The sequence below is a fragment of the Theropithecus gelada genome, chromosome 20 (genome assembly GCF_003255815.1).
Source record: "Theropithecus gelada isolate Dixy chromosome 20, Tgel_1.0, whole genome shotgun sequence".
Lineage (NCBI taxonomy): Eukaryota > Metazoa > Chordata > Mammalia > Primates > Cercopithecidae > Theropithecus > Theropithecus gelada.
The window spans coordinates 40,257,659-40,285,581 of record NC_037688.1 but is presented as its reverse complement, the minus strand read 5'-3'; the positions used below and the strand labels follow the sequence as shown (position 1 = coordinate 40,285,581).

General features: G+C 45.7%; 1 protein-coding gene across 6 annotated transcripts in view; it reads right to left on the bottom strand.

Moving 5' to 3' along the window:
- The window catches only part of CDH13 (cadherin 13), a 1,178,066-nt gene extending 1,163,475 nt beyond the window's left edge, over positions 1–14,591 (bottom strand). For 5 of the 6 annotated variants that reach the window (XM_025369923.1, XM_025369924.1, XM_025369925.1 and 2 more), the window contains exon 1: positions 14,248–14,591. In XM_025369923.1, the coding sequence (XP_025225708.1) occupies positions 14,248–14,292 (45 nt within the window). In that variant the 5' untranslated portion in view covers positions 14,293–14,591. Of the gene's footprint in view, positions 1–1,337; positions 1,444–14,247 lie in introns of all 6 variants that reach the window. The other variant, XM_025369922.1, reaches the window with a different exon arrangement.
- Between the last annotated feature and the right edge of the window lie 13,332 nt (positions 14,592–27,923).

The following is a 27,923-nucleotide window of genomic DNA, read 5'->3' as shown; positions in this document are numbered from 1 at the left end:
TATGTTCCATAGTTGAATACCAACATCTTTACCTTGATACAAGTTAATGTGAATAATCTCATGATATGTGACCCTAAAGAAGTACTATGATTTTCATGGCAACTAAGGCCAAAGAGAATGCCTGGTCCCCTTCGTTGGCCTCTGCCCTATCCCTGTCTAAACAAGCTTGACCAGCTGGTAAGGGAGCTACTGGTTTAGATTAGTGGTTGGCAAACAGCAGCCTGAGGGCCAAATCTAGCTCTGCTTGTGTTTGTAAATAACATTTTATTGCCCTGCCCATTCGTTTACATATTGACTGTGGCGGTTTAATGCTACACTGTTAGAATTGAATAGTTGCAAGAGAAACCAGCTAGGTATCTCATTACAGAAAAAGGATACCTACCCTGGTTTATATCATTGGTTGCCATGTTTATAAGTTCCCAACAGTAAAATTTGAACACAAACAAAAAGTAGAGAGTTGACAAAAGTTGACCAACAACACTTTATCAGTAAGGACAAAAACGCCATCTAGGTATTACTAACTTCATTTCACAAATGGTAGCACATTTCATCTCTACACCATAGAAAGGCCATTCCATCAGAACAAAGAATCCTCTATCCCAAGAGAGGGTGGTGGACAAGCTCAGAATAACTCTGTCTATCACTCTATCCCATTTGAACATTTTTCTACAGCACTATCACTACGCAAAACTACCATATTTATTTATTTTTCTTGTTGATTGTCTTTCTCCGCTATGAGAACGCAAACTCCAAGGAGGGAAGGCAATCTTGTCTTTCTTAATCACTGCTGCCTCCCCCAATGCTGAGAACTGTGCTTGAGATATTGTCTTCCCTCAGTAAATATTTGTTAAATGAATGAGTTAACCAAATAGGGAATGCACAGATAGGCACGGCCACCGAGTGGCAGGATGGTGCACAGAGTGGTGAGGACCCTGTCAAAGGGGACAGTGTCTGTCCACCAGAACGGGCTTGGAGGGCAAAGGCCATGCTCTTGCTGCTCTGTGGCCAGTATGGAAAACGGAGCTGGGTACATAATAAGCACTCAATACGTGTTTGCTGAATCAATGGCAACCCTCACTAAAGCACTTAAAAGGAAAAAACACTGGTCTGGTAAGACAAAAATAAACTTCAAGTTAGATTCAATCCAATTGCCACACCGTATAGATCCATGTGTCTCTACATAGCTACAGGCTGTATATTTCTTGTTTTCTTTTTGTTTGGGGAAAACATTACAAAAAATAACTTGCAGAAAGCACTGACTTAGGCAACAGGGTTTCTTAGCACCCCTAGGGAAGAATGCCATCCAGCTGCAGGACACAGCAGCAGGCGGAATTTACCTGCATGGTTGAAGTTGCAGGTGAGCCATGCCCAGGCATCTGTGGGCCATTCTCACTGGGATGTTCTTGCTGGGGAAACCATGCAGTGCAGGTGGGTTTTTTGGCCCTGGTCAAAAGCAAGGACCCGGAGACAAAGAACACAAACGACCCTGGGCTAACCCAGTTCTGAAGGTTGCAATCAGGAGCCCAGACAGGAAGCCCAGGGCCCAGATCCACTTTGAGAGACCAGGAACTCAAATGAGAGGTCATCCCAGGCAGCTACCTTGACTTTAAGGGAGCTGGAGATCAAAATAGACAAAGGAAATAATTTTTATATAATGAAGGGGGTGGGAAAGGAAACTTTTATATACTAGTGCAACATAGAGGAAAATAAATATGTACAGGAATAAAGATGTATGGGTACAAACCATGGTCCCAGTTCTCAGTGACTGTGTGGCCTTGAACAAATGACTCCACCACTCAGAACTTCTCATCATATATAAAATTGGGAATAAGAGTCGCCTCTAAAGGTTGCAGGAAGGATTCCAGATAACATGGGTAACTAGTGCATAGCAGCTACAGTAAATTGTGGTTACATGGAGGGACTTTAAAAAAGTACTCATGGCACTGGTGCACGCATTTGTGCACACACACACACACACACACACACACACACACTGCCCTAATAGAGCCTCCTGGGAACAGCTGATGGGCACATACATTAAGAAGATGAGATCCCAATTTTTTTAGCAAAGACTTGGAATCAACCCAAATGTCCATCAGTGACAGACTGGATTAAGAAAATGTGGCATATATACACCATGGAATACTATGCAGCCATAAAAAAGGATGAGTTCATGTCCTTTGTAGGGACATGGATGCAGCTGGAAACCATCATTCTCAGGAAACTATCACAAGAACAGAAAACCAAATACCGCATGTTCTCATTCATAGGTGGGAATTGAACAATGAGATCACTTGGACACAGGAAGGGGAACATCACACACCGGGTCCTACTGTGGGGAGGGGGGAGGGGGGAGGGATAGCATTAGGAGATATACCTAATGTAAATGACAAGTTAATGGGTGCAGCACACCGACATGGCACATGTATACATATGTAACAAACCTGTACATTGTGCACATGTACCCTAGAACTTAAAGTATACTAATAATAAAAAAGGAAGTTGAGATCCCACCAGATCAAATGATTTTATGAGGCATGAATCCCCAGGGGAACAATCTTGGGGGACCTACTAATATGGGAATTGGCAAATCCTCCCTGGGAAGCAAACGTTATTTTTTTTTAATGTCCATGCATTATAAAATACACAGTCATTTCCCCCCTTAAGTTAGTCACATCCTGAAAGCCAAGGCCCCATGACACCTTTAGACCATAAACTTCCTTGGGGAACAGGTTGAAAAGTAATACAACCTACATTTCTTAAGCATAGGATGGCATCATTAGCATACACTTATTTAATTCTCACAAAAATCCTGCAGGGCAAGCACAGATTTTCCTTTTTAGTTGTTTTAATACAGGGGAAAACAGACAAGGAGGGAAATGAAGTCACTTATCTGAGGCAACCCATGTGTAAATGGCTGGGTAGGGATTCAAGCTCACTTCCAAAGGGCTAGGTCTCCCTAATGCCCCTAAGCAGTCCAAGGCACCAGCAGCTCTGGGTCCAGGCAGCCCCTGGCTCTAATTCTGCTCCAGCGCATTTCCTGGTGAGGGCCAGATTGCCGTGCTCACCTCTGGGTTCCCAGATTTGCAGCATTCTTCATACTTGGTAGGTATTCACATTTAAGGGAAGAAGGAAAAAAAAAGACGGCAGAAAGAGGGAGGCAAGGCAGATGAAAGGAACCAAAGGAGGGCACAGCAGCCTCTCCTCCCTTTAGTCTATTTCAGCCTCTGCTGTTTCCTATTGTAACAATTACCACATTTGTAATTATTTCAACTACTTACTTGTTTTTAATCTGCTGCTCCCACAAGACTGTAAGCTCCATGAGACACGGATTCGGTTCATCTTGTTTACCTCTGAATTCCCTAAATGCTCAATAAATACTTGCTAAGTGAAGACACGGGCCCCAGGTGGACTCGCCCACACACAGACCCAGGTGCAAATCCCAGCTCGCCACTTGTTATTCTGTGATATTGGGCCAGTTCCTTAAACTCACTAGTTTCTTCATCTGTTAAAAGGGCACAGTAACTATACAGACCTCACCTTCTGAGGATAAAGTACCTAGGAGAGTGCCTGGCATACAGCACTCACTAAATATCTTTGTTGAGGAAAGCAGGAAGAAAAGAAGGGAAAGACAGCAGGAAAACAAGATAGACACGTTCAGAATCAATACTGCCACAGAACGCAATAATCTTTCATACTGCAAAGATATGCAGAACTGCAAGAAGCAGAGGTACACCCTCTGTTTCTCACACATCAAACTTCATTCAGTGGCTGAGTCAAACTCACTAAGTATTTTTACAGGGCCCACTTAGACAGCTGTAGAATCCTGGCCAAAGGACCTGTTTCCTTGTAAGTGATAATGATTTAGATAACCTGCATGCATCTTTGCAGCAAATTAGACTTCCCTGCATTCTAACATCTTTTTACTCACTTGAACCTCCAAGAAACCTGGTCCATTTTACAGATGAAAACATTGAAGCTGCTTGCTGAAGATCACACCACGAGTGAGGGGGTGAGCTAGAAACAGGATCCAGGTCCATGGTGTGCTGGAGCCAGTTAGTATCAGGTTGCAAGAGCCCATTGTTAAATTTTTAGGAAACCCTCAGGTTAGTCGATTCAAATTGCCCATGATGGGAGTATTTACACCACAGAAATTGGCAAGAGCTACAAATTACTTGGTTGTATCTTGGTTTGGGTTTTGCTTTTTGGTTTGGGTATTTCTTTAGAGTGGCCCCGTTGTTAAACATTTACCAATATACCACTGCCTGGCACCCAGTTGAAAATTCTCCTACTACACCAAAAACATAAGTCACCAAGGCTACACCCAACATGCTGAAAGAGGCTCATTAGCATTCACAAAGTGATTGCTGAGGGTAGGAGATCATTATTTGCTTCATGTAAGAATTATTTCCATTGCTGCTGATGGAATGTTCAAGAAACGATTAAAGGGCTTGGCAATGTTTCTCTTAAATATCTTGTGCATGTAAAGTCTCAGAGATTGGTTAATTATAGGGGCTGCACCTCGGTCACTTTATTCAAGGGCATTTCCAGGCCCCACAGTGGCCATCCCAGATGCAAGCATGGACTGGATCTGCTGGCAATACTGTAATGCAGGTCTTAGGTGCCTCTCCCAGGAACGTTCTGCAGCCTGGATTCCACCCCCATGTAGAGAAGCCCTCAGACTGACCCTGTTTACAATGTCTAAAACCTGGTCTCCTTGTTTGACTCTTCCTGCCAATTGGAAGAGTCAGAACTCAAGCTGGCATCCTTAACCTCTCCCCGGGCCTGCCATCTCCATACCCAGCCACCATCAAGGCCTGTCAAGTTATCCGCCTGTATGTCTCTTGGATTATCTGAATAGGATTTAGTCCATTCTCGCATTGCTATAAAGAACTGCCTGGGACTGGGTAATTTATAAAGATAAGAGGTTCAATTGGCTAGCAATGCTGCATGCTGTAGAGGAAGTATGGCTGTAAAGGCCTCAGGAAACTTACAACCATGGCAGAAGGGGAAGGAGAAGGAGGCACATCTTCACACAGCAAGCAGGAGAGAGAGGGGGCACAAAGGGGGAAGTGCTATACACTTTCAAACAACTAGGTCTTGTGAGAATTCACTCACTATCACGACAACAGCAAGGGGAAATCCGCCCTCATGATCACCTAATCACCTCCCACTGGGCTTCACCTTCAACATTAGGGATTACAATTTGACATGAGATTTGGCTGGGGACATAGACCCAAACCATATCAGTCTACTTCGCTCATCTGCCCCATCTCTGTACCATCATTCCTGAATCCAGCATCCCATGATCTCAGCCCTAGATCAGACTTTCCTTTCCATTCTTACCCAGCTCCAACCCATTTGCTACCTGTATCCAGAATGCAAATCTGATCACGTCACTCTGTACCTTTCCCTCATTACCCTCAATGGCTGCCACTTGCTCTGAGAAAAACACCAATATCCTTGCAGTGGTTGACAAGGCCCCATTGACTCTGGCACCTCCCAGCCACACTTCACACCACTGCCTTGGCTGTGTGGTGTTTCCCCTGAATAGAGGCTTCACCCACACTGTGTCTTCTTCCTGGAATGCCTTTCCCCACCCATGCCCTCTATTGTGTCTTTGTCTGGAAGCCCTACTGCTCCTCCAGATTTGGGCTCCAGCATCAGGTTGTCAGGGAAGCTGCCCAGATCCTTCATCTGCCTCTGATGTCCTTCTTGTATTCATTCATTCATTTGTTCATTCATGTTTGCTGAGTATCTACTATGTGCCAGGCACTGTTCTAAGCCCTGGGAGTATAGAAGTGAACAAATCAAGCCACAATGTGTGCCACAACGGAGCTTATAGTCTAGTGGAGGAGAAAGACAAAGAACACCTAGGCAAAATATTTAGGACGGCATGACCTCACACAGCTGGGCTTCCTTCCCTCATCGCGATTGTCTCCATCTTAAATTACTCATTAATTGCTATTGATCCTTCCTGCCAAGCTGTGAGCCCTGAGAGAGCAGAGACTCAGTCTGCCTTATTAGCAGCTATATCCTGAACACACAAGTGGTGCTTGGAACATAGTAGGTCCTCCACAGAGATCATAGGTATTTACTGGAGCCATTTGGTCTCAGGTGAATCTCTCTGAACTCAAGTTGCTTGAGTGCTTGGGGCCTGGGAGGAAAAGTCCCTAATGGCTGAACTTCTCAGGCCCCCCCTTATATGAGAAGACTCCCAGAAGCCTCTTTGACTGTAACTTTAAGTTAGATAAAGAGTCAGGAAACTTTTTCTCTAAGGGACTAAATAGTAAATATTTTCAGCTTCGGGGGCCGGACAGTCTCAACTCTGTTGTTATAGCACAAAGGCAGCCATAAACAATTATATAAATGAATAGGTGTGGCTATCATCCAATAAAACTATTTATAAAACCAGGCTGCAGACAGAAATTGGCTCACGGGCCATAATTTGCAACCCCCATTAGATGATCCCTAATGCCCAACGGCTGATGGCAGTTGAGGAGGGATACTCCGCTCAGTGTGAGTCAGCCTCGGTTCTGCTGGCAGTGTCCAGCAACTTTCCACAGGCCCTACATCAATCAGTCCACACAGAGACAGCCACAGAAGCTCAAGCTTCAGGTGTCTGCAGCCAGCACCTTCTTCCTGCAGCACACAACACAGGAATGCGGTTCCCTAACACCTTGGGGGAAAGAGACATTGGCCTGAAGACCCTGTAAGGCAAGGATGGCGGCTGCCACATTCCTTCCTTCCATTCCCCAGGCTCCTCCAGAGGCTGAGCTCATTTCCGGGCCCTGCCCAGGCATGTGGCAGGGCTGCTGATGGCTGAGCAGCTGCTGCCCTCCGCCCCAGCCCAGCCTGCGTTCAGCTAGGAGACACAGGGTCTTTGTGCCTCTGCAGCAGATCGGGTGACGCTCATTGGTGTCTTTGAAACGAGACATGACATGTCAAAATGTGCCTATTGCTAATGTTAATTTTCGAGAATTTGACTTCTGTTGGCAACTGGCAAAGGAAAAACAATCACTTTTTTTAATATGTGTATATGGAGTTATATTTACCCTGATCTTTGGGGTCTGTAGCTATGGAAAACAAGAATCATCTGAGGCTCACCTGCTGGTATGGGATGAGGCAGACAGATTAGTCTAGTATTTACAGAGCCAGAGAGCATTAATTGTAGCATTAACACTGTGTGTAGAACAGTCGTGGGTGTTAACTGTTAAAGCAGATATAAAAACATCACACAAGCTCCAGGACGGTGCTAGGTGTGACAGTGTCCTATGCTTAAGAGTACTCGGCCAGGCGCCGTGGCTCACGCCTGTTTATCCCAGCACTTGGAGAGGTGAGGCGGGTGGATCATGAGATCAGGAGTTCAAGGCCAGCCTGGCCAAGATGGTGAAACCCCATCTCTACTAAAACTACAAAAATTAGCTGGGCCTGGTGGCGGTAAACTGTAATCCCAGCTACTCGGGAGGCTGAGGCACAGAATTGCTTAAACCCTGGAGGTGGAGGTTGCAGTAAGCCGAGATCGCGCCACTGCACTCTGACTTGGGTGACAGAGTGAGTCTCTGTCTCAAAAAAAGTACTCTAGGTGACAAAGCTGCAGATGCAACTTTGTCCTGAAGTTACAAAGGTGCTGAATACTAGGACAGTGTTCCCAGAGGCCCTGGCAAGTCTAAGTACAGTAAGTTATTGTGATGTTCTGGTTATGTCTACACCGTGGGGGAGCAACACTCCTGGAATGACGATGTCCAGATGTCACTGTTCTCCAAGGACAGCGATGCTCTTGGTACAACACTACATAGAGCAGGGGTCCCCAACCCCCAGGCCAGTACCAGTCCATGGCCTGTTAGAAACCAGGCCACACAGCAGGAGGTGAGTGGCCCGTGAGCAAGCAAAAGCTTCATCTGTATTTATAATGTCTTCCCAGCACTCGCATTACCGCCTGAGCTCCGCCTCCTATCAGATCAGCCGTGGCACTGGATTTTCATAGGAGTTAGAATCCTATGTGAACAGTGCATGGTTAGGATCTAGGTCACATTCTCCTTATGAGAATCTAATGCCTGATGATCGGTTACTGTCTCCTATCACCCCTAGATGGGACCATCTAGTGGCAGAAAACCAAGCTCAGGGCTCCCAGTGATTCTACATTATAGTGAGCTGTATAATTATTTTATTATATATTACAATGTAACAACATAGAAATTAAATGTATAATAAATATAATGTGCTTGAATCATTCCAAAAGCATCCCCTGACTTCTAGTCCGTGGAAAAACTATCTTCCACGAAACCAGTCCCTGGTGCCAAAATGGTTGGGGACTGCTGACAGAGAGGGTATGAGGGCCTCTATATGATCCCAGGGTTTCAGAGTCCCTTGGCTGCAGATGCATGATGACATTTTGTACCAACACACTGGTGTGCCAGGGCTTGTACTGACTCAGAGCTGCAGTGTGTCACTTCTCTGCATAACTCTTACATCTGAAGCAATGATCTGGGTGCCGTGTCTCTCTGGGTGCCGTGTCACTCTGGGTGCCGTGTCACTCTGGGTGCCGTGTCTCTCTGGGTGCCGTGTCTCTCTGGGTGCCGTGTCTCTCTGGGTGCCATGTCTCTCTGGGTGCTGTGTCTCTCTGGGTGCCATGTCTCTCTGGGTGCTGTGTCTCTCTGGGTGCTATGTCACTCTGGGTGCTGTGTCTCTCTGGGTGCCGTGTCTCTCTGGGTGCTATGTCTCTCTGGGTGCTGTGTCTCTCTGGGTGCCGTGTCTCTCTGGGTGCTATGTCTCTCTGGGTGCTGTGTCTCTCTGGGTGCTGTGTCACTCTGGGTGCCGTGTCTCTCTGGGTGCTATGTCACTCTGGGTGTCCGTCCAGCAGTGCTGCCAGTAACGTGCTCAGGAAGGGGCAGTCTCCTTGGTCATGCTGTTCCAAAGCACACATCCATGGAATTCAATCACAGGGAATGAGAAAAGGCCACCCTCTGCCTTTTCAAATAGTCCATCACTGAGAAATTAACTGCATCAATTTGATCAAACCTCAACATTTGTGAAAGCAGACGTTCCAAACTCAAAAAGCCCTAGAGGCAAGCAGGCAAAATTAGTGAGCACAGAAGGCTAGGTAGTAGAGAGTGGTGGGGATTGTGGCAAGCTACCGAGGCACGTCCTGCCTAAACAGGGCAGTAGTGACTCAGCCCTGTCAAGTATGGCTCTGTGGACGTGTGGATCTAGGGCTGTCTGGCCTGACTTTTTCAGAAATGCTAGAAACCTGGATTTCTTTTTTTATTAACGTACAATTTTCAAAACATTTGCGCCAAACAAAGTGCATCCACTGCCAAATTTAGTCTGTGGCTGCTACTTGGCAACCTCTGCCCAGAAGCCAGAGTTGCAGGGTTGGGATAGATGAGTTTCATTACCACCAAGTAGATGTCTCGAGGTTCAACCTGCTAAGCCAGAGGGTGACCCATTTACCTCCACAGACCCTGGCTCAGTTGGCACTTCAAGTTAGAAATGTCCTTTCTTCTCCTCTCCTGCCTTCCCCTAAGCTACCTCTCTCAGCAGAGAAAGATGACTTTCCACCCTAACTCTAGAATAAGGCCACTGCTGAGTGCCTACTGCAGAAGCAAGAGATCCTACAGCCCAGCCATTGTCTGTGCAGCCTGTTCATACCTGGGGAGCCAGGCCTGGGATCCCAGGTGGCTGCAGAAGAAGCAGGCTGTGGGGAATTATATTGGCAACATCCTTCAGGAGGGTCAGATTCTCACAGGTGCATGGGCACCTGGTCGACAGCTAAATAGAAACAATGCCGAAACCACTGGTCGCTTGATTTGATTCTGTCCAGCTGATTATTGTAATTGGATGACAGGTGGATATTTCTCTCTCCTTTTCAATGGGTGTTGGAAAGTGAGTGGACCAAGCTCAGGAGGCATGCTTCTGGGTGGTTATATAAGGGGGAAGGCTACCTCCTTCCACAGGCAGAACTGTTCCTGCCTTTCGGCTGCCTAAAGAATAAAATCAAGTCCAACCAAAGTCAAATGCCAGGAAATTTCAGAACTTCCTCACATTCCATATTGCATTGTCTACAAAAGTCTTTGAAATTCTCCCTGCTCCAATACTCACAGGGAATACAGAGTTGAAGAACGAATTAGAACAGAACGAACTACAATAGGGGAAAAGAAAGAAAGCAAGAAGAAAACTAGTGAGAAAGCAAGAAAGCAAAAGAAAGCTAGCAAGCAAGCAAGAAAGAGAGAGACAGAGAAAGCAAGAAAGCAAGAAGAAAGCCAGCAAGAAAGCAAGAAGAAAGCTAGCAAGAAAGCGAAAGAAAGCAAGAAAGCAAGCAAACGAGAGACACAGAAAGAAAGAAAGAGTGAAAAATGGCAGGATTTCTCATTTGGGGATGCTTGTGGCAAATAATGTGTAATAAGGAGAATAGTTTTGTTTTGATGGAGTTGCTACGTTGAAGTTCTTTAAAATGAGCTGTAGATTCAGAATTTTGTAATGCTGTGGATGGAGCCCTCTTCTGGAGACATTTTTCAACAGGTATTATAAGATCAAAACGCACAGTGATGTACACACTCACTCAGATGCGCACACAGAAACACTGTTGGCTACTTAGATGATATGATTGTCACTCAGGTGTAAATTAAATCCATAGTTTGTCCTTTTCCTTACCTTCCACTAAATATAAATTAACTAGACTCCCCGAGCAATTGTATTTTTGGAAGGAAATAAGGATGTTTTCAAGAACCTAGCTATATTTTACTCTAAACATTGAACTTCAGATTGAGGCTCAACTTACACATCCAAGTGCTGATACTTTTAGATAATGCAGTTATCGGGTATGTTGGTTTGTTGGGCAATTTCACTATAACACATAGAGGATAATTCTGGAAGGAAATAGATTTTACTTAATGGAAAACCCAAGGGCTAAAGATAGAAAAGGGGAGAAGGGAGGGAGGCAGAGTAGGAGCGATCAGCTAAGATGACTGTTGGGGCTTTTAGTATAGACTGTGGAATTACACAAATTCCAGATTACATACTCAGCTTTGCAGTTTATTAAACCTCTTTTGGGACTTGCTAAAAAAAATATTCAGACAGGTGAACTCTATCACTGACTCCTTTTACTACATATTCCGTTTCCCTAGTGCTCTGGAAATCTTACAGGCTGTCATGTATCAACCCTAGGGGGTCGGGGGACAGCACTCTCTTCAACCCTGTGTCTTTTTCCTCATCCAAAAGGTTCTGCAAATAAACACTGCTCTTAAAACATAACACACAAATTTGCAGGAGCACTACAAGACACTGATTCTCATTGAAAATCCTGAAAATCAAGATTCTGACCCCAAGAGAGAACTCCCCACTTTATAGCGAAATCTCAGAATTCCATGGAACATTTTTAGTCACTCCCAAGTGACTGTCCTCCAAGCCTGAACCACTCCCTAAATTCCTAATTCTTGGGGGATTACTCATTCATTGTTAGAACTCTTGGTTAGTTGTAAGTGCTACCCAAATAGGGAGGGGAATCACATTTACCACGGAATTTTTTGCTCATTTCTTTCTTGATTTGTTTCGTACTCATTACTTATCATAGGCAAATTCCAGAGGCCACTTCTGGGACAGACTTCCCCAAAACACCCCAGGGGATAGGAGAGGTGAGTGTTCAACGGTTCCAGCTTCCAGTCATTGATGCTTAGAATTCCTCACCTCCTACCAAAATGCCTAAAACAACAAGCAAGCCAGTAGGCTTACAGAGATTGATGGCTTCCAAAGCCAGACCCAATGCTTTACAACTGTGGTGGAAAAAAACATACAGGCTTGCCTGAACACCACCAGGGCCGAGTGACTAATTTGCTTTATTACATTGTTTTTCCCTTCTGTTTTCTCTCTGCCTCAGGAAAGTTTTGTTTTTACTTGTCGACTCAAAGGCTTCAAGACTTTCCTCACTTTTTTCTATGGCACACAGAGCTCTGCAGTGGAACTTCTTGCCGGTTAACTGGATTGCATCAAAATGATTTTTCTGTGAGGTACTATTGCTACCAGGATATCCATTACTATCCTAATGTGGACATTTGCTCTGATATGCATAACAATTGAAAATAGAAATAAGCCTCTCAGGGCAATCATTTCAATTCACAGCAAAATCTCTGCTTCCTTCGTCTAAATAAATAGAGTGAGCCTTCAGAACCCACCTGTGCCAGCCTGGCCCTGGGTGAGGAGACACACCAGTTCATTTGCAAAAAGAACCATGCACAGAGCCCTTAGTGCATAAAAATCGATCTTGGGGCCCTGTCACGTGGTCTGTCTTGCTCTAAAGGCGGCATAACTTTGGGCAAGCCCTGGAATCTGACCTGAGGTTGAAACCTGCCAAGAAAAAAAGAGGACTGTGAAGTCCTGGACAACGCAATGGTAAGTGCTCTCAGACACCCACAGCTCCCAGAGTGGCATGCATTGCATAGGACATCCTGTTGAATGCAATACTATCCACTCAGCAGTCCTAGGAAGGCAGCAGATTATTTTACAATGGAGAACTTGGAAGCTCAAAGAGGTTAAACAACTTGCCCAGGATGGTACCACTAGCAGATGGCAGGAAGGATCTGTCTCAATCCTTTCTGTCTGAGGCATGCTCCAAACCGCCTTGCTAAACTGGGGTATATGTACACACATACAGCCTTAGGGATCTTTAGGGTACAGGACATCTGGAAAACTGGTTCACAGCCAGGCTTGGGATCCATGGCAAGACTTAAGATTGTAGAGACCCCAAGATAATCAACCAGCAAAGCCTGGTAGAAAAGGAGCTATAACTGGGCAGTCCTCAATGGGGACTGTATATCCAAGAAAGAAACAAGTCAGGAGCATGGGAGCGGGCTCAGCAGCCAGGCACTTGAATCTCCCCTGGTACTATCACCCATCACTGCATTTCTGAGACATTAGCCCATTTCCAAAGTCTAACCCCAACATTGCTCTAGCAGTGTCTCCCGTTAGAAGGCTGCTCCTGTCTCCCCATCCCAGACAGTCCCTACCTGGGACCCCAACTCCCTTCCCCTCCCTCTCACCCGAAAACTCACACCTGAGGCTCTACCCCAGCCAGGAACTCAACACTTATTCCTAGCACCCTGAGGCACTCCCTGTCTCTTTCCCTCCTCTCTGCCCGGCCCTGCCCTGCCCTGGCTCCTATCCACCCACTTGAAGGCTGCCAGCTCACTCCAAGTCCCAAAGCCTGCCAGAGAGGCGATGGGGGACTGGATCGGGTGCTCTCCGAAACCACAGGCCCCCGAGCAGCGCTGGGCGTGCCCCCCACAGCCGCCAGCACCCCAGGCCTGGCCTCGGAGCGCTGCTTTCCTGCACTCAAACTTCCCGAAATCTCTGAGATGCAGAGGTGATTGCAGGCTGACCGCGTCTCCCTCGCCCCCTCTCCTGGTTGGCGGGCCCTTCCCTCGCGCCGCAGCGCTCGGAGGGTTAACAGGCAGCTGCAGCCCGGGTGGGCAAGGCTTGAACTTTTCTCTGCGCTCCGCTCCCGCCCAGGGAAGGCAGCAGAGGCGGCAGCCTGGGATCAGGCCGGAGCTCCAGCTGGCTGGACAATAGGGGTGCGGGGGGCTGGGGCCTGCGCCCTGGCGGGGGACGCGCTCCGGCCCTTTCGGGCCCGGGTCTGTGAGCAAAAGGACCCCGATGCGGGTGCGGCCGGCGCCGGCGCCTTTGAGCGACAGCGGCAGCCGGGCTGCGGCTCTCTGCTGCCCCGAGGCGCCTTCCAGCGCGCAGCCGGGCTGTGCCAGGGGGCCCGGGCGCCCCGGGAAGTCGGTGGTGCCTGCTCGGCCTCTCCAGCCCCGCAGCCCGCAATCCGGACTCGAGCAGCGCTTCCGCCGCTGGGCGCTGGGCTGGGTTGGAAACCGCGGCTCGTTGGAGTCGCCTCCAACTGAGTCTTTCTCCAATGCATGGAGCCTCCGGAGGAGGGAACCAAAGTTACCCCACTTGATGTGGGCGAGAATGTCGCCCCTGCTAGCAAAAAAGGACCGGGAGCTCTCTCCTCCTCCCGTGAACAAACCTACACACACACACACACACACGCGCGCGCGCCAGAGTGGAAGCCTGTGTGTGAGGGGGTGCCTAGGATCTCTGGGCTCGGAATGACCTCCCTACCGAGCCCCGATCTGTCTTCGCCGCCGCGACCGGAGGCCCCGACCCCCCGAAAGCCCCCTCACCCTGCCCGTGCCGGGCGATCTGAATGCGGAAACGGGGCGCGGAGCGCGCCCGGCAGCCCCTCTTCCCTACCTGGGACAGGAGAACGCACAGAACGAGCGGAGTTCTCGGCTGCATTTTGTCCGACTAGAAGCGCCCGGCGGCGTTTTCATTCATGCACGCGGCTGCACTGAGCATATTTTCCGTGGGAGCCAGGCTTTGAGGAGAGGCTCTGCCTCGCCAGCCAGCCAACTTCCCAAATAGATCAGCAGCAGCATCACGAAAGCATTGGGTAGAGGCTGATGACCAGGACCAATGGCTTTACAAGACGGATTCCTTCATAAGGCTCCCTCGTTTTGCATGGCAGATACGGGGTGAGCACCTCGCGAGGAGCGAGCCCCGCGGAGGTGGCAGCCCATTTGCTTCTTTGGACTGTTGGGGCCCAGCCTCACAAATCACGCTGGGCAATGCCAGCTGATCCCACTTTTCCAGAGAATGGAATTGCACGGGGGACTGGCGGCCACTTCCAGCCTAGTGCAAAAAGATTCTCTTTATTAAAATGTTAATAAGATCTACTCTATTTCCAATAAATCAAATAAAATGACCCCAGCAGTTCCAGCCCTTTCTATGCCTGGCAAGCCTTGGCAGTGGATTTTTTTTTTCTTTTTTCCTTTTTTTCCTCCCATTGTGGCCCAAGTCATGATGGTGTTTGGTGTTTTCCTGCCATCTCACAAATCACAAAGAGGACAGATCAATTCGAGCTTGCAGAAAAAATTCCATCAAGGGGCAATAGATTTTATTAACTGCTCAGGTGAGAGTCTGACTAGCCACCTACTCCACAAATGTGCATCTGGCACCAAAGCTGGGATCTGGATTGGAGAAAACTTCTTTTTTTATGTATGGATGTTACCTTTCAGAAGCTCTGAACTACCCCCAGGTACTCAGAACAGCCGTAGTCACTGCTTAAGGGATTTTATAAACGGGGTGCTTTGGGACTGAGGGTAAGAGGGACATCTAAGTCTGCCTTCCCTAGTAGAAATCTAAGAATATGCAGGGAAGACCTTAATTTATCATTTCCATGCAGCCTTCCTTTAAAAAGAATTTAAGGTGTTTTACATTAAAGGACATTTGTGCAATAGAATTTATGAACCAAAATAGAAAATCTGGGCCAGAAGGAAAAGTTCAGCAAACTGAAATGACAAGCCCAAATTCTAATGTATTTGCTCTGATTTGGATAAGAGCTTCCTGATAGCCAAAGCAATAAAAGAAACATCAGTTACACAGTTTTGTTGTAGAAACATGTAGGCAATGTCTTTCAGCATTATTTTCCATGGGCTAAATACAGGAATAAATGCATTATGTAACATGTAACATAACAGGACACTGAGCAATGGACCATGCCAAGATCCAGTGGACGGGGATGTATTTCTAGCATCTGGCACAGGGCCTGGAACATGGAGATAGCAATTAGTGTGTGTTAAAGAAATAGATGGCTAGACTCAATCAAGATGCAGCAGAAGGTGGGGAGGGACAAGGAGTCTGGAGCCACATCATCTAGGCACAGCCCCCAGATCTGCCACTTACTCGTAAGTTACTCAAACTCTCTGCCTCTATTTGTTCACAGGTAAAATGAAAATACGAATTATACTGAATTCATAAGGTTGTGGTGAGGATTAAGTGATGACATAACCACTGAGTAAATATAAAGCGATGTGCCTTTTAAGATTCCTTCATTGGCTACTGTTTGGTCAGAAGGTTATCTCCTGTGGTCCCAAGGTCATTGATAAAGATGCAGTGATGTCTGAAGCTTGGCTGCTGTAGCCAGCACTGGCCCAACAGATGGCAATGTTGGCAAAACAACCCCCAGATGAAACTGGGAAAGGTGAATCTTGCTGCTTCACCCACTCATTTCCCTGCCTAAATAGGGTCATCTGTCCCGGAGCCTCTGATCAATACAGTCTGACAGATGATGTCACAGATCATGACACTTTGGAATCCATGTGTGTGGAGATCTATCCTCACGTCTCCCTCTGGTTTACCAGGGAACTTCGGAGTCAAACAGGCTTCAAATCAAGGCATCCGGAAATATCCAGACTTTTCTCCATTCCAAGGAGGGCATCATCTTGTCATTCAGGGCCAGTTAAACTGAGCCCATGGCTTAGCAATACAAAGATAGCGAAAGAGAGCAGCGGACAGCTTGGGAGGTGATAAACCACCATGAGGAACTAGACCACAGAAGACGAGGATCTAGCTAGGTTTCTATCTGCAGCAGCTCAGTTAAGGGAAGCAGTCCCTCAGAGGAGGGAGTGTCCAAGGCTGCCTTCTAAGGACATTCAGTGCTGTGGATTTTATAGTTCTGCTGGCCTTCTGTGGTCTCCCCATTCCCTTGTCCTTAGTGCTGATTACCAAATATTTCCAATGTTTCCCCTTTTGGGATCATGGTAGGATTGCATTTGCTGGCCCCCTTGTCCGGGAGTGGAGCAGTGTGTGTACATCTAGCCAATGACCCATCTGCAAAAGCACCATGTCCCTTCAAGCCTGGAGCATTTAATTGCCAGTGTCAGACAGATTGGTTTCCCTGGATGTGCTTTTTGCCCCAGTATTTCGCCAAGGGGGGAAAAAGTATTGGGTGAGACAGCTTGGTTTGGCCAAGGGCAATTCTCTGGTTTGTCCTCAAAGTCATCAACTATATATAAAAGGAGGCCATTGGCAGTATGACCAGTAATGAGTTTGTGATGCCCAGGCCATGGAAGACCTCATGAGTCTGATGCTACCAATTAAGATGGATGTCATCTGGTGAAAATCCTGCTGATTCTGTCCCCTGCAAAGTCCTGCTCAGGCATTTGCGAAGGTCCCAGGCTTTTGTCCTGGGCTGTTCTACTGGCAGGCAGAGTGGCTCCAGTAAACCTCACCTGATTCCAGGTGGGTGTGCCCAAAAGGCCAGTCTGCATTCCTTTCTTGCCTCAATCCCCACAGATTGGCTTTTCAGGAGTGAGGGGAGTTGACTTCTGGAGTCTCCTTAGGCATTGAGGCTCACTTCTGTAATCCCACAAGGTTCCAAACATGCCGAGCCTACTAAGGTGGAAAAAGATTTGTCAGAAAGATAAGACCTGAATTGAGATCTTCAGATTCCACCTACATGAGGCAAGTCACTTTTGTACCCTAAGACTCAGTTTGTTATCAATAAAATGGGGATAATAACATGATAACACTCCTAGGACTATTGTAAATATTGATGTTTCTCTTCCCCTCTATCATCTATTCCTCTCAACTTTCAGAGAATGTGCATTTCACCAAACAACAAGAGATCATACTTTGTCCAACAAAAACAGAAGAAAAATTATTTCATTCCAATGATAAAAGGCTTCTGAAGAAGAAATCCGTTCTTCTTTGTTTTGCTTTGCTTTTTATTTAGTTCCCTAATAGGGGTTTTTTGGCTGATGAATTGATTGATGTGGCAAATAAATACTAAAGCTGAACCCTACATATCCCCACTCTGCCGCCTACCCCGTATCATCCCCTGACTAAGCCCCAGCTGCTGTAGCATCTGTGGGCTCCTCGAGAAGCTGTGTCTGCCTTTAGACACATTCGAGGTTCACACCCCTTTTCCAGACGCATCAGCCTAGCTTGGCACTGAAGGAATAATCCAACAGCCAGCAGCTGCCTCCTGTGGGTGCCAAGGGTTGAGCTTGTTTCCTGTCCTTGGCTGATGTTGATGAAGGCATTCCACAGTGGGTGGATGTGGCTGTATGAATGTGTGCATGTTTCTGTGTGTATACGTACAAGCACATGGGTGTGTGTGTGCAGGGGGAAGGGGTGACTGGCTTATAGTCCAGCAGAGATAATGTATTCGAATTTTGTTATGCTTTCAATGTGCTGCTATGATGAGGCATTTGTATAGAGCGGGGTTAATCCAGCTAGAAGCCCTTATGCAACAACGCAGCGATTAGGCGTGTCTGGAGACCTGGATAACTGGGACCTACTTGGACAGCATGCAGGGAAGACCGTATCACACAGCACTACAACATACCTTCATGCTAATGTCTCACCCCCTACAATGGGAACGCCTGCTAAAAACACCCAAGATTAGGACAACGCACCATCCTACAACAAGTCTCCCTGGCTACCAAAGTGCTGACCAAAAGTAGCATTCCTGATCACTCTTAAGCCACAAACACTGCTTCATGTTTCTTCCTGGCCCCTGCATTACTTGACCTTCTGCTACGCATTGTTGCGTGCATTATCATCTCAATCCTTCACTCCAGCCTGCATCTGTGCCCTTTGCCCCTTGGCCTTGGGTTTAGCCATGCGACTTCTGTGACAAATTAAATGAAGCAGAAGGGATGAGGTGCCAGTTATAAGCTCAGGTCCCAAGAGACCCTCTGTGTTTTAGCTTGCTCTAGCAAAAGCTCCTACTAATGTCTTGAAAAGAGCATTTGTGGGCTATCCCACTGGTCCTAGGAGGAAAGATGAGCCCCTCATGGGCCCACAGATGCTTGAACAAGCCCAGCGGAATCTGCCCAGCTCAGCTGATTGCCAGGTATGTGACCTGAAAAAAAAAATTGCTTTACATTTTGAGGTGATTTGTTTTGTAGCAATAATTAACGAGTGATTACATCTGTTGGCTTGCTGTCTGTCTCTTCCTCTGGAATATAAGCTCATTTCTGTATTTTTACTGCTGTATGCTCAGAACAAGGTCTGGAGCATGGCAGGTGCTTAGAAGACTTGGTCTGAGTGGGTAAATTAAGTGGCTTTTGCGTTGAAAAATGTGTGATGCTGAGAGGCCCATCACATGTAGCTCCCTACGATGCAAGGTCTTCTCGCAATAGTCCAGACCAGGACTAGACACAGTGAAGAACATGTGTGAGCCTGTGGGTGTCTGAAGATCTTTTGTGGAGGACACATAGGGTGTGATATCCTTCTGAATTTCCTCTATGTAGGCAGAGCCCACACATCTAAGAATAAGACAAAAAAATACTCCTTCATCTTTTTAGGTTCTGCCCTAATACAGTGTCCTCTGTGACATGTTTAATACAAGCATAACTTCCACACTAGCAATGGAGATGAAACCAGGGGTGACTTTTAGGCCATCTCAGTTAAATTGGCCCAATTGTCTTTAGTGCTTCAGTCCCTCATGAGAAGCAAAACTGGGCATTCAGACACTAATTTTTATTTTCTGAACAAGAAGCAGTTAAAACCCCCCTCTAGGTGTCTCCCTTACCCAAAATTAGTGGCTGGGGTTATTTTTACACAGAGAATCATCTCAGTGCCAATTCAGTATGGCAATGATGTTTACAGTGTGGCCCAAGACCGACAGCATCAGCCTCACCTGGAAACTTGTCAGCAATGAAAATTCGCAGGTAGGTCCAGCCCCTAGTTCTATTGGTTTGGAAATTCTGGGGTGGAGTCTAATATTCTGTGTTTAACAAGCCCTTGAAATGTATACTTTGAAAACCAATGCTCCAGAGAGTTCTCCACTACTCACTCACAAATATTTATTTATTCATTCAAAAAATATCCCTAAAGTCCCTATTGCATATTAGCCCCTAGGTTAAGCAACAGGGAAATAAATTATGAGGCATGGGGTGTATGCTTAAGAAAATATGACTAATTAGGAGAAATGCTGTTATAATGTGCTACAGGGGGTGCTGAAACACAGTCAAGGTAGCCAGAGCTATGGAGGATCATGTGTTTAAGAAAAGACGAGGGGGCCGGGCACACTGGCTCATGCCTGTAATCCCAACACGTTGGGAGGCTGAGGCAGGTGGATCACTTGAGTCCAGAAGTTCAGGACCAGCCTGGGCAACATGGTAAAACCCCATCCTCACAAAAAATACAAAAATTAGCTGGGTGTGGTGGCACATGCCTGTGGTCTCAGCTACTCAGGAGGCCAAGGTGGGAGGATCGCTTGAGTCCAAGAGGCAGAGGTTGCAGTGAGCCAAGATTGTGCCACTCTACTCCAGCCTGGGTGACAGAGTGAGACCCTATCTGAAGGAAAAAAGATAAAAATAAAAAAGAAGAGACAACGGATCCACTGCTGGTTTCCATTATGTATCAAAAACCATCACGGGTCTCCACTTTGCAGATGCTGTATTTTTCATATCCATTGATGAGAAAAGAAATAACTGCAAAGGAAAGCTCATAATTCAACCCTTCCTTCTAGCAGAATTTGAAGTTTATTCTTTACAACCGCATATAGGTAAAGGTCCAAAACGACAGTGTCTGTGTTTGTGTCGGGGGTATCATTTATTCACTTGACAAGCAATGCTTACTGTGTGTTTAGATAAGATCTCTTACAATGGCTTCTCAGCCCTCCTGTCCCAATCTGCCCGTCTCTTCTCCCCAAGTCAGGAATCACTGAGCTAGAACAAAGGGAAAGTGAAGAAAAAAAGGCATTTGTGGAAGTGGCTGGTGACCAGAGGGATGGCAGAAGGCAAGTTTGGGCAGTTTAGGGGTTCAGATGAGAACCAGCTTAATCAACCTTAGGAGACTAAACTTTATCCTACTGGCAAGAGGGAATCATTTAAACTGCTTAAACAGAGGTTTAATGTCTAATTTACAGTTTAGGAAGATCATTCCAGCCACATTGGAAGATGGATTGAATTGAGGCCCAGAATTGAGGAAGAGAGACTTTTTAGCAGACTGTTGTACACAACATAGAGAAGACAATGAGAGCAAGAACTCTTTTTATCAGGTTCCTAACTAGTGAGTGGTATACAAATATGACATGGACATCTCTCCTTCTGCCCCACACAGTGTCTGGCACAAAACATGAGCCTACGCAATAGTAGATGAATGAATGAATAGTAGATGAAACTTACTTACGAATTTGGTAGATTTGCTTTGAGCCCTAATTCTTCACCTCTACCTGGATCTAATTCTTGCTTCATCAAAGGTGTAGTGAACATACTGCATTTGACTTTGGGCTTGTCCATTTGGCTTGCACTGGTGAATCAAATGAGATGGAGATGGCAGTGTGCACTTCTAAGCATACATCTTAAGAGCCTTTTGTTCTCTTGTGCCACTGCCATTTCCATGAAAGGAACATTTCCTGGAAGTCCAGCTGGTTCAAAAAAGATGAGAAACACGTGAAGCTGAGACACTCCATTCCATCTCACACCTGCAGTGAGATCTGACTGCCCCAGCCTAGGTCAGACCAGTCAAACCTCAGCCAATCCATTGGAATAAATCTTTACTCCCATATGACACAGAGATTGCTGTGATTGCTTTATCCAGAAATAGCTGACTTATATATAAATGAACCCCCTTCTTGGGACTATGTGTAGCTCAGGGAATGGGCAAAAAGCTGAATACTTACATCTAGCATAGATATTTACATGGGTACAGCCAACACTTAATGTCTATCACAAATTCAATTCCTTGACTCACCAAATGGCCCTCTCCTTCTATCCATCTAATCCAAGCTGACTGTCCCCTTGCAAATCCCATTTCCTCTTCAATATTTACTGCAAAGCTACCGAATTTCTCTCTGGTTGTTTTTCTTATGCCAACATGATTGTAAGGCCATCACTTAACAATTACTTGGGAAAATTTATTTACAATGCAATGCAGATTGGTGAATGTTTGCATTGGATAAATTTATTTACAATGTAATCCAAATCTGCCAATGCCTCTAGTAGATAAAATTGTGCTGCTCCTATAAAAAGCAACCCATTCGGTTAATGGTTTCTATGGTCTTTTATGGATAGACCAAGGTCAGGACCACCATAATGAGTTGGGGAAAGTTAATCGGTGGAAGCAAGTTAAGCACAGAAAACTGTATTTTAATGATTCTGAATGTGTGACAGCTGTCAGAATTTAACCAAATGAGACCCAGAAAAGGCAAATAATTGAGCTAGAACAAAGGGAAAGTGAAGAAAATCTGAGGTTCTGTGGATTTAAAATGACAGGTGTGCAATTTCCATTAAGTCAGGGATGATGTCTGTCCCTCTCTCTCGGATGCTCATTGCCTGCACATTGCCTGGCACTGAGCAGACATTTAATAGACAGGAGTGGGATGCATCAGTAAGAGAGTGCAGGTGCATTGTGGAGTTCTTCCTTATTCCTGCAAGTCTGCTGTTTCTAATACTTACATTTGCTGCAGCAAAACAAAATATCCAACAGTACATCTCTTGTACCTCAGCATCCATCTCCCACAGGTTCTCAAAGTGCAGTCCAATTTGGCATCCCCATTCAGTCTCAAGACTCCAAGTGGACACAGAAATTGTCTACACTGGTCCTGTTTCCAATGCATAAAAGTTGAAAGTGAGTATGTTGACTCACTAAATTCTCTCTTAGCGCATGATAGAAAAGGGAAGCTCACCACGGCCCACAAGGTCTTACAAAGCTCTCTCCTGTCTCCCTCTCCAAATTCATTCCATTTCCACTTCCCCCTTGCTCACTGCACTCTGCCCTTCTCTTGGCTATCAAATCTGTCAAGCTCTTCCCCACCCCTGCACACATTCTAGTCTCTCCATCTGGAATGTTCTTTTCCCCCACTTCTAGGTCATTTTCATCCTCCCAGAATTGGTTTTGATGTCACCTCTTCAGAAGAGGTCCTGTCCCTCTCCAGTCACCCTTCATTGGCTCATGTCCTGGTTGTTTCTTTCGTGTCACTTCCTATCATTTGTCACCATTTTATTTGTTGTTAGCTTTTTATGTTTGTTTCCCTCACTAGAATATGAGTTCCATAATGGCAACTAAATATCTCTTAATTTATGATTGGACTCCAGTACTTAGAACCACAACTGCTTCATGACAAGCACTTAATAATTTCTTTTTTTTTTTTTCTTTGAGACGGAATTTCACTCTTGTTGCCCAGGCTGGAGTGCAATGGTGTGATCTCGGCTCACTGCAACCTCCACCTCCCAGGTACAAGCAATTCTCCCATCTCAGCCTCCCAAGTAGCTTGGATTACAGGCATGCGCCACCACACCCAGCTAATTTTTTTGTACTCAGTAGAGACAGGGTTTCACCATGTTAGTCAGGCTGGTCACGAATTCCTGACCTCAGGTGATCCATCCACCTTAGCCTCCCAAAGTGCTGGGATTACAGGCGTGTGTCACCGCGCCCAGCCTACTCTATTTCTTAAGAAATAAATTAACAGATGATCTTACAGCCAATGAGAGTGGATGGGCCAGTGACTCTCTAAATGCATTAATCTTATCAGGAATACCAAATGGTCCAATGCTCGATGATGGCAGGACACTACCAAGGAACCACTGTGCAAAAATATGGCCAGGAGTAAGAATGAGTAGTTAGAAGGCTCATATTATATAAACCATAAGACCAAGGGCCCAGGGGCCCTGCAGGCAAACCAAGCAGATTACAACCTATTCTCTTTGCCAAGAGCAATCTCCTGTGGGCTGTGGGGCATGCCCTGGGTGGACTGAGGACGCCGTTGTTCCAAGGTGAATCTGGAGAGACTGAGTTGAACCAGGGCACACCCGAGCAAGACATGGTAGAGTATTTTCAACACTATTTTCTCTTACTTGACAGGTCAGGAATTCATCTAAAGCCTTTTCAGAGTGCCAGGTTCTTGTTTGTGTAATGAATCTATTGATTCACTTTTTGTCCCCAGGAGACTCCAAAGATCAGAGAGTGTCAAGAGAGAAGACAAAGAATTCTCGTTGCTTGTCATGGAGCCTCTGGGTGAAGAGACAGGTCTCAGCATATTCCCAGAAGAAGCCCATGGCCCAGTTACTATTCTTTGGGGGGTTAAATGGTTATTTATTCCAGGACTTACTTTAGTATTCTCAGCTAATGTTGCCTTGGATGCCCATAAATTGTCCCTCTCTTAACAAAGAAAGTAGAGTACGACAACACATTCATTCATTCAGCAATTGTTTTTATAAGAAGCAAGATATTGTTTTTAAAAAAAAAAAAAAGGAAAAAAAAGAAAAAAGAAAAGAAGTACATTTCTGGAATCAAGCTAAGTGATTGATTTGTAGGTTGCCAGTCTCTCAAACTCCTCAGTCTGATTTCCATATTGTTGCCAGGGCAATTTTTAATTCAACCAATAAATATCAAGTGTCTACTATGATCCATGCATAATTTGACTCAGCAGTTAGTTACAGCAAGTTTGTCCCTGTTCTTTGTGGTAGCTACGTACAACCTTCAGTGGCCTCTCATTGCCCTTAGGTTAAAGTCCAAAGACCTAACTTGGCATTCAATGCCATGCATAAAGATCCTATATTGCTGTTTTTCCATGTTAATCTACTGCAACAAAGCTCAAGTACCAACCATAGAGAACATTCTCCCATTCATCCCACCTCATGTGAGGTAACTTCATTTTCCTTAGAACCTTTGCACCCGCTGCTTCCTTGGAATTATCTGTATCACCTTTCTCCTGTGCAGGCCTAGGTCCACTTCGTGGGCCACAGCTCATCCAGGAAATGCCACCTCCTCCAGGAAGTTGCCCCTGATCTACCCAGGCTGAGTTAAATGCACTTACAACATGTTATTGTCATTTACTGGAGTCCTCCATTGCACCATGAGCTGCCTGAGGTGAAGAACTAAGTCTGATTCTTATCTACATCCTCAGTAAGCTCAGTGGCAAGCACACACAGCACTTCAAAATAACACCTAAGCATTAATAAATGCATGCATGAAAAGCAATCACGAGATGTGTGACATTTATTAAGTGTGAGGCACTTTTCCAAGCACTTTACACTCATGCTTTTCTCACTGACTCATAACCAACTCCACATGAAATATGATTATCTCCTTTCACCAATAACCAGTGATAGGCAAACCTGCCCTAGGGTGAAGGAAACTGTCGTAGAGGAGCAAGCACTGACCTGGGAGTCAGAGCACCTGGATCCTGGACCTGTTTCTGAGGCTTATTTTTGCTGCAGTGAAAACAGATCACTGTTCCTGAAGACTTGGTTTTTCTTTCTTGCTAATAAGTACAGCCTTTGGAATCCAACAGCCTAGGTTTAAATTCCACTCTGTCACTTACTAGAGCCAGACTCTGGTGAGTTACTTAACTCATCACTGTTGAGCACTTGCCATCTGCCACGTACTGGGCCACATGGTGGGAGTAACTACAGAAATCATAACTAATGTTGACTGAGAATTAATTGAGTTGATTATTTTATCTTAAAATGTACTATTATATTATTGCTATTATTTATGTAAAATATCATATTTTATTAATTATAATAATTATCATTATAATTAACTAACAGATAACAGTCATTGGTAATCTGCCAGCCACTGTTTTAAGCATTTTTTACATGTCAGATTGTTTACTACTTATGAAAATCTTAAGAGGCCAGTTCTATCACCATTCTCACTTTAAAATGAATAAACTGAGGCATATTGCTAGTGGAAAAGGGGCTTGAATCCAGAGCTCCCAGCTCTAGAACACAAACTCTTGACCAGTATGCCATACTGCCTCTCTTCATCTTTCAATAGAAAGACGAACAGCCCATGTTTCTAGCTTAGTAGAACTCCTAACTCCTGAGTCTCAGATGCCCCTTCGGTAAAAAGGGCTGGAGACTATTTCTATATCATAGATTGTTATACAAATTACATGGCTTGTTCATGTAAAACACATATTAGCCTGTATTATAAGAGGGTTGAATTGGCTATTCTACAGATCCCTTTCAATCCTTATGCTTTATGGAATGTGCCAGAACTCAAGTACCTGTGTTACCCAGCAATGTAAGAAGTTCATATCTTAAGAGAAGAGAATGGTCACCAAGGATTTGGAATCAGCCTCTGGGTGGCAGAACTGGACACCTGCACAGTTTATGGGACTGTTCACTGGACCCAGTGTTTCTAAATATTTCAGACTCTGCCAATTCTGTGGATTCTAAGGCAGGGTGCATACAAACAGTGGTAAACAATCACAGGATAGTAAAATTCTAGCTGATTCCAGGGAGTCATGACCAGGAAGCTACAGGCCTAGAGCCTGGCCACATGGAATGGAAAATCCGGGTTATCTAGTCTTAGTGAGACCCTTCGTCTCTCAATCATATCAATCATAGTCAGATTCTTCACCATGGTCAAAAAGGCTTGGTAGGCACTCAGGTGTCATGAAAGAGGGGGTATACCACACAAAGCAATGATATCACTAACAGGTAACATGACTGGGCACTTTCATTGTGCCAGGCGGGGGCCAGGTATCATGCTTCTCTATCCTCAGAAAGCAGGTGCTACTATATATATATATATATATATATATATATATATTTTTTTTTTTTTAGACAGAGTCTCGCTCTATTGCCCAAGCTGGAGTGCAGGGGTGCAATCTTGGCTCACTGCAGCCTCAACCTCTTGGGCTCAAACAATCCTCCCATTTCAACCTCCCAAGTACCTGGGATAATAAGTGCATGCTACCAGGCCCAGCTAATTTTTGTATTTTTTTGTAAAGACAGGGTCTCCTTATGTTACCCAGGTTGGTCCCTTGGGCTTAAGCGATCCTCCTGCCTCAACCTCCCAAAGTGCTGGGATTACAAGAATGAGCCACCAAGCCCCGCCTACAATTAATATTATCATGCTACACTGCCACTCTGCCCACAATATCTGAAAGGTTGGGCAGGGAGCCCATTATCACACAGAGTTGATCAAGAACACAAAGTCCACAGAATAGTAATTCACATATTCTTTCACGTATTCATCTATTCCAACAAACCTTAAAAAATATCAGTTGGGTTTGAGCACTGTTCCAGGAAACAGAACAGGGAATACAGTAGTGAACAAAACAAACAAATATCCCCGACAGCAAGTGTTCTGGTGAAACATGGGCAGGAAAGGAGAAGAGAAGAACAATTATATTTCCACAATTGCTAACACTTACTCTGCGGCGGGTGTAATTCCAAGCATTATGTGTATATCAACTCATGGAATCCTTCTAGCCACTCGACAAAGTCAGTTCTATTATTAGGCTCACTTTGTGTAGAGGAGACAATGAGGCACAGGGAGGTTTGAGCCCTTGCCCAAGCTCATACAGCTAACAAGGGGCAGAATCAGGATTTGACCCCATGCAATCTGGTTCCTGAGGTTACACCCTTAGCCAACCAAGCTCCACAGAAGCCCAGGAACAGGATTGCTTAGCTGGCTTTTATTCAGGCCCCAGCGTCTCCTCTTCAATGGTGTTGGAAGCCCCTTCTCTTGTCTCTGCTCCCTTTTCCGTTTGCCTCCCTCTTTCTTCCTCCCAGCCTTCCTGCTTCATGCAGTTCCTCGAGGCCCATGTGTCCTGCCCTCCTCAGAGGCCATGCCCTGCAGAGCTGCCCTGCTGTTGGATCTTCACCTTCAGAGTGGGACACTGCATACCAACCAATGTCCTCTTGCTTCTACTGACCTCTAACCTGGGTTGGGGTGCTAGTCTGAAAGTCTCCTATCTATCAGGGCTGAGAATGAGGATGAATGAAGGGCATTAGAGAGACAAAGAACCCCATCCCTCCACTGTCCCCATTGTTCAGATGACATAGCTAAGTGTAGGAAGAACTGAAGGAGCTGAGTTGGGATTTGAATTCAGGACTGTTTGGACCCAAAGCTCTTAACCACTAGACTTCACCGTTAATTTAAAAGAACAGCTCTGCGCCAGGCAGAAAATAGGTGCTAAGTATTGGCTTAAAGAATGAAAAGCTGGATAAATCAGTGAAGAACAGACCCACAGAAATGGGCAGGTGTACACAGGCATAAGAACTGAATAAAACACGAAAGGGGCATATAAATGGAAGCGTGTCAAGGACCAACACAATCTGGTAGATTCCCAGCTCTGGGAACACTCAGGACAAGATCCTTCGAAAGTATGAAAT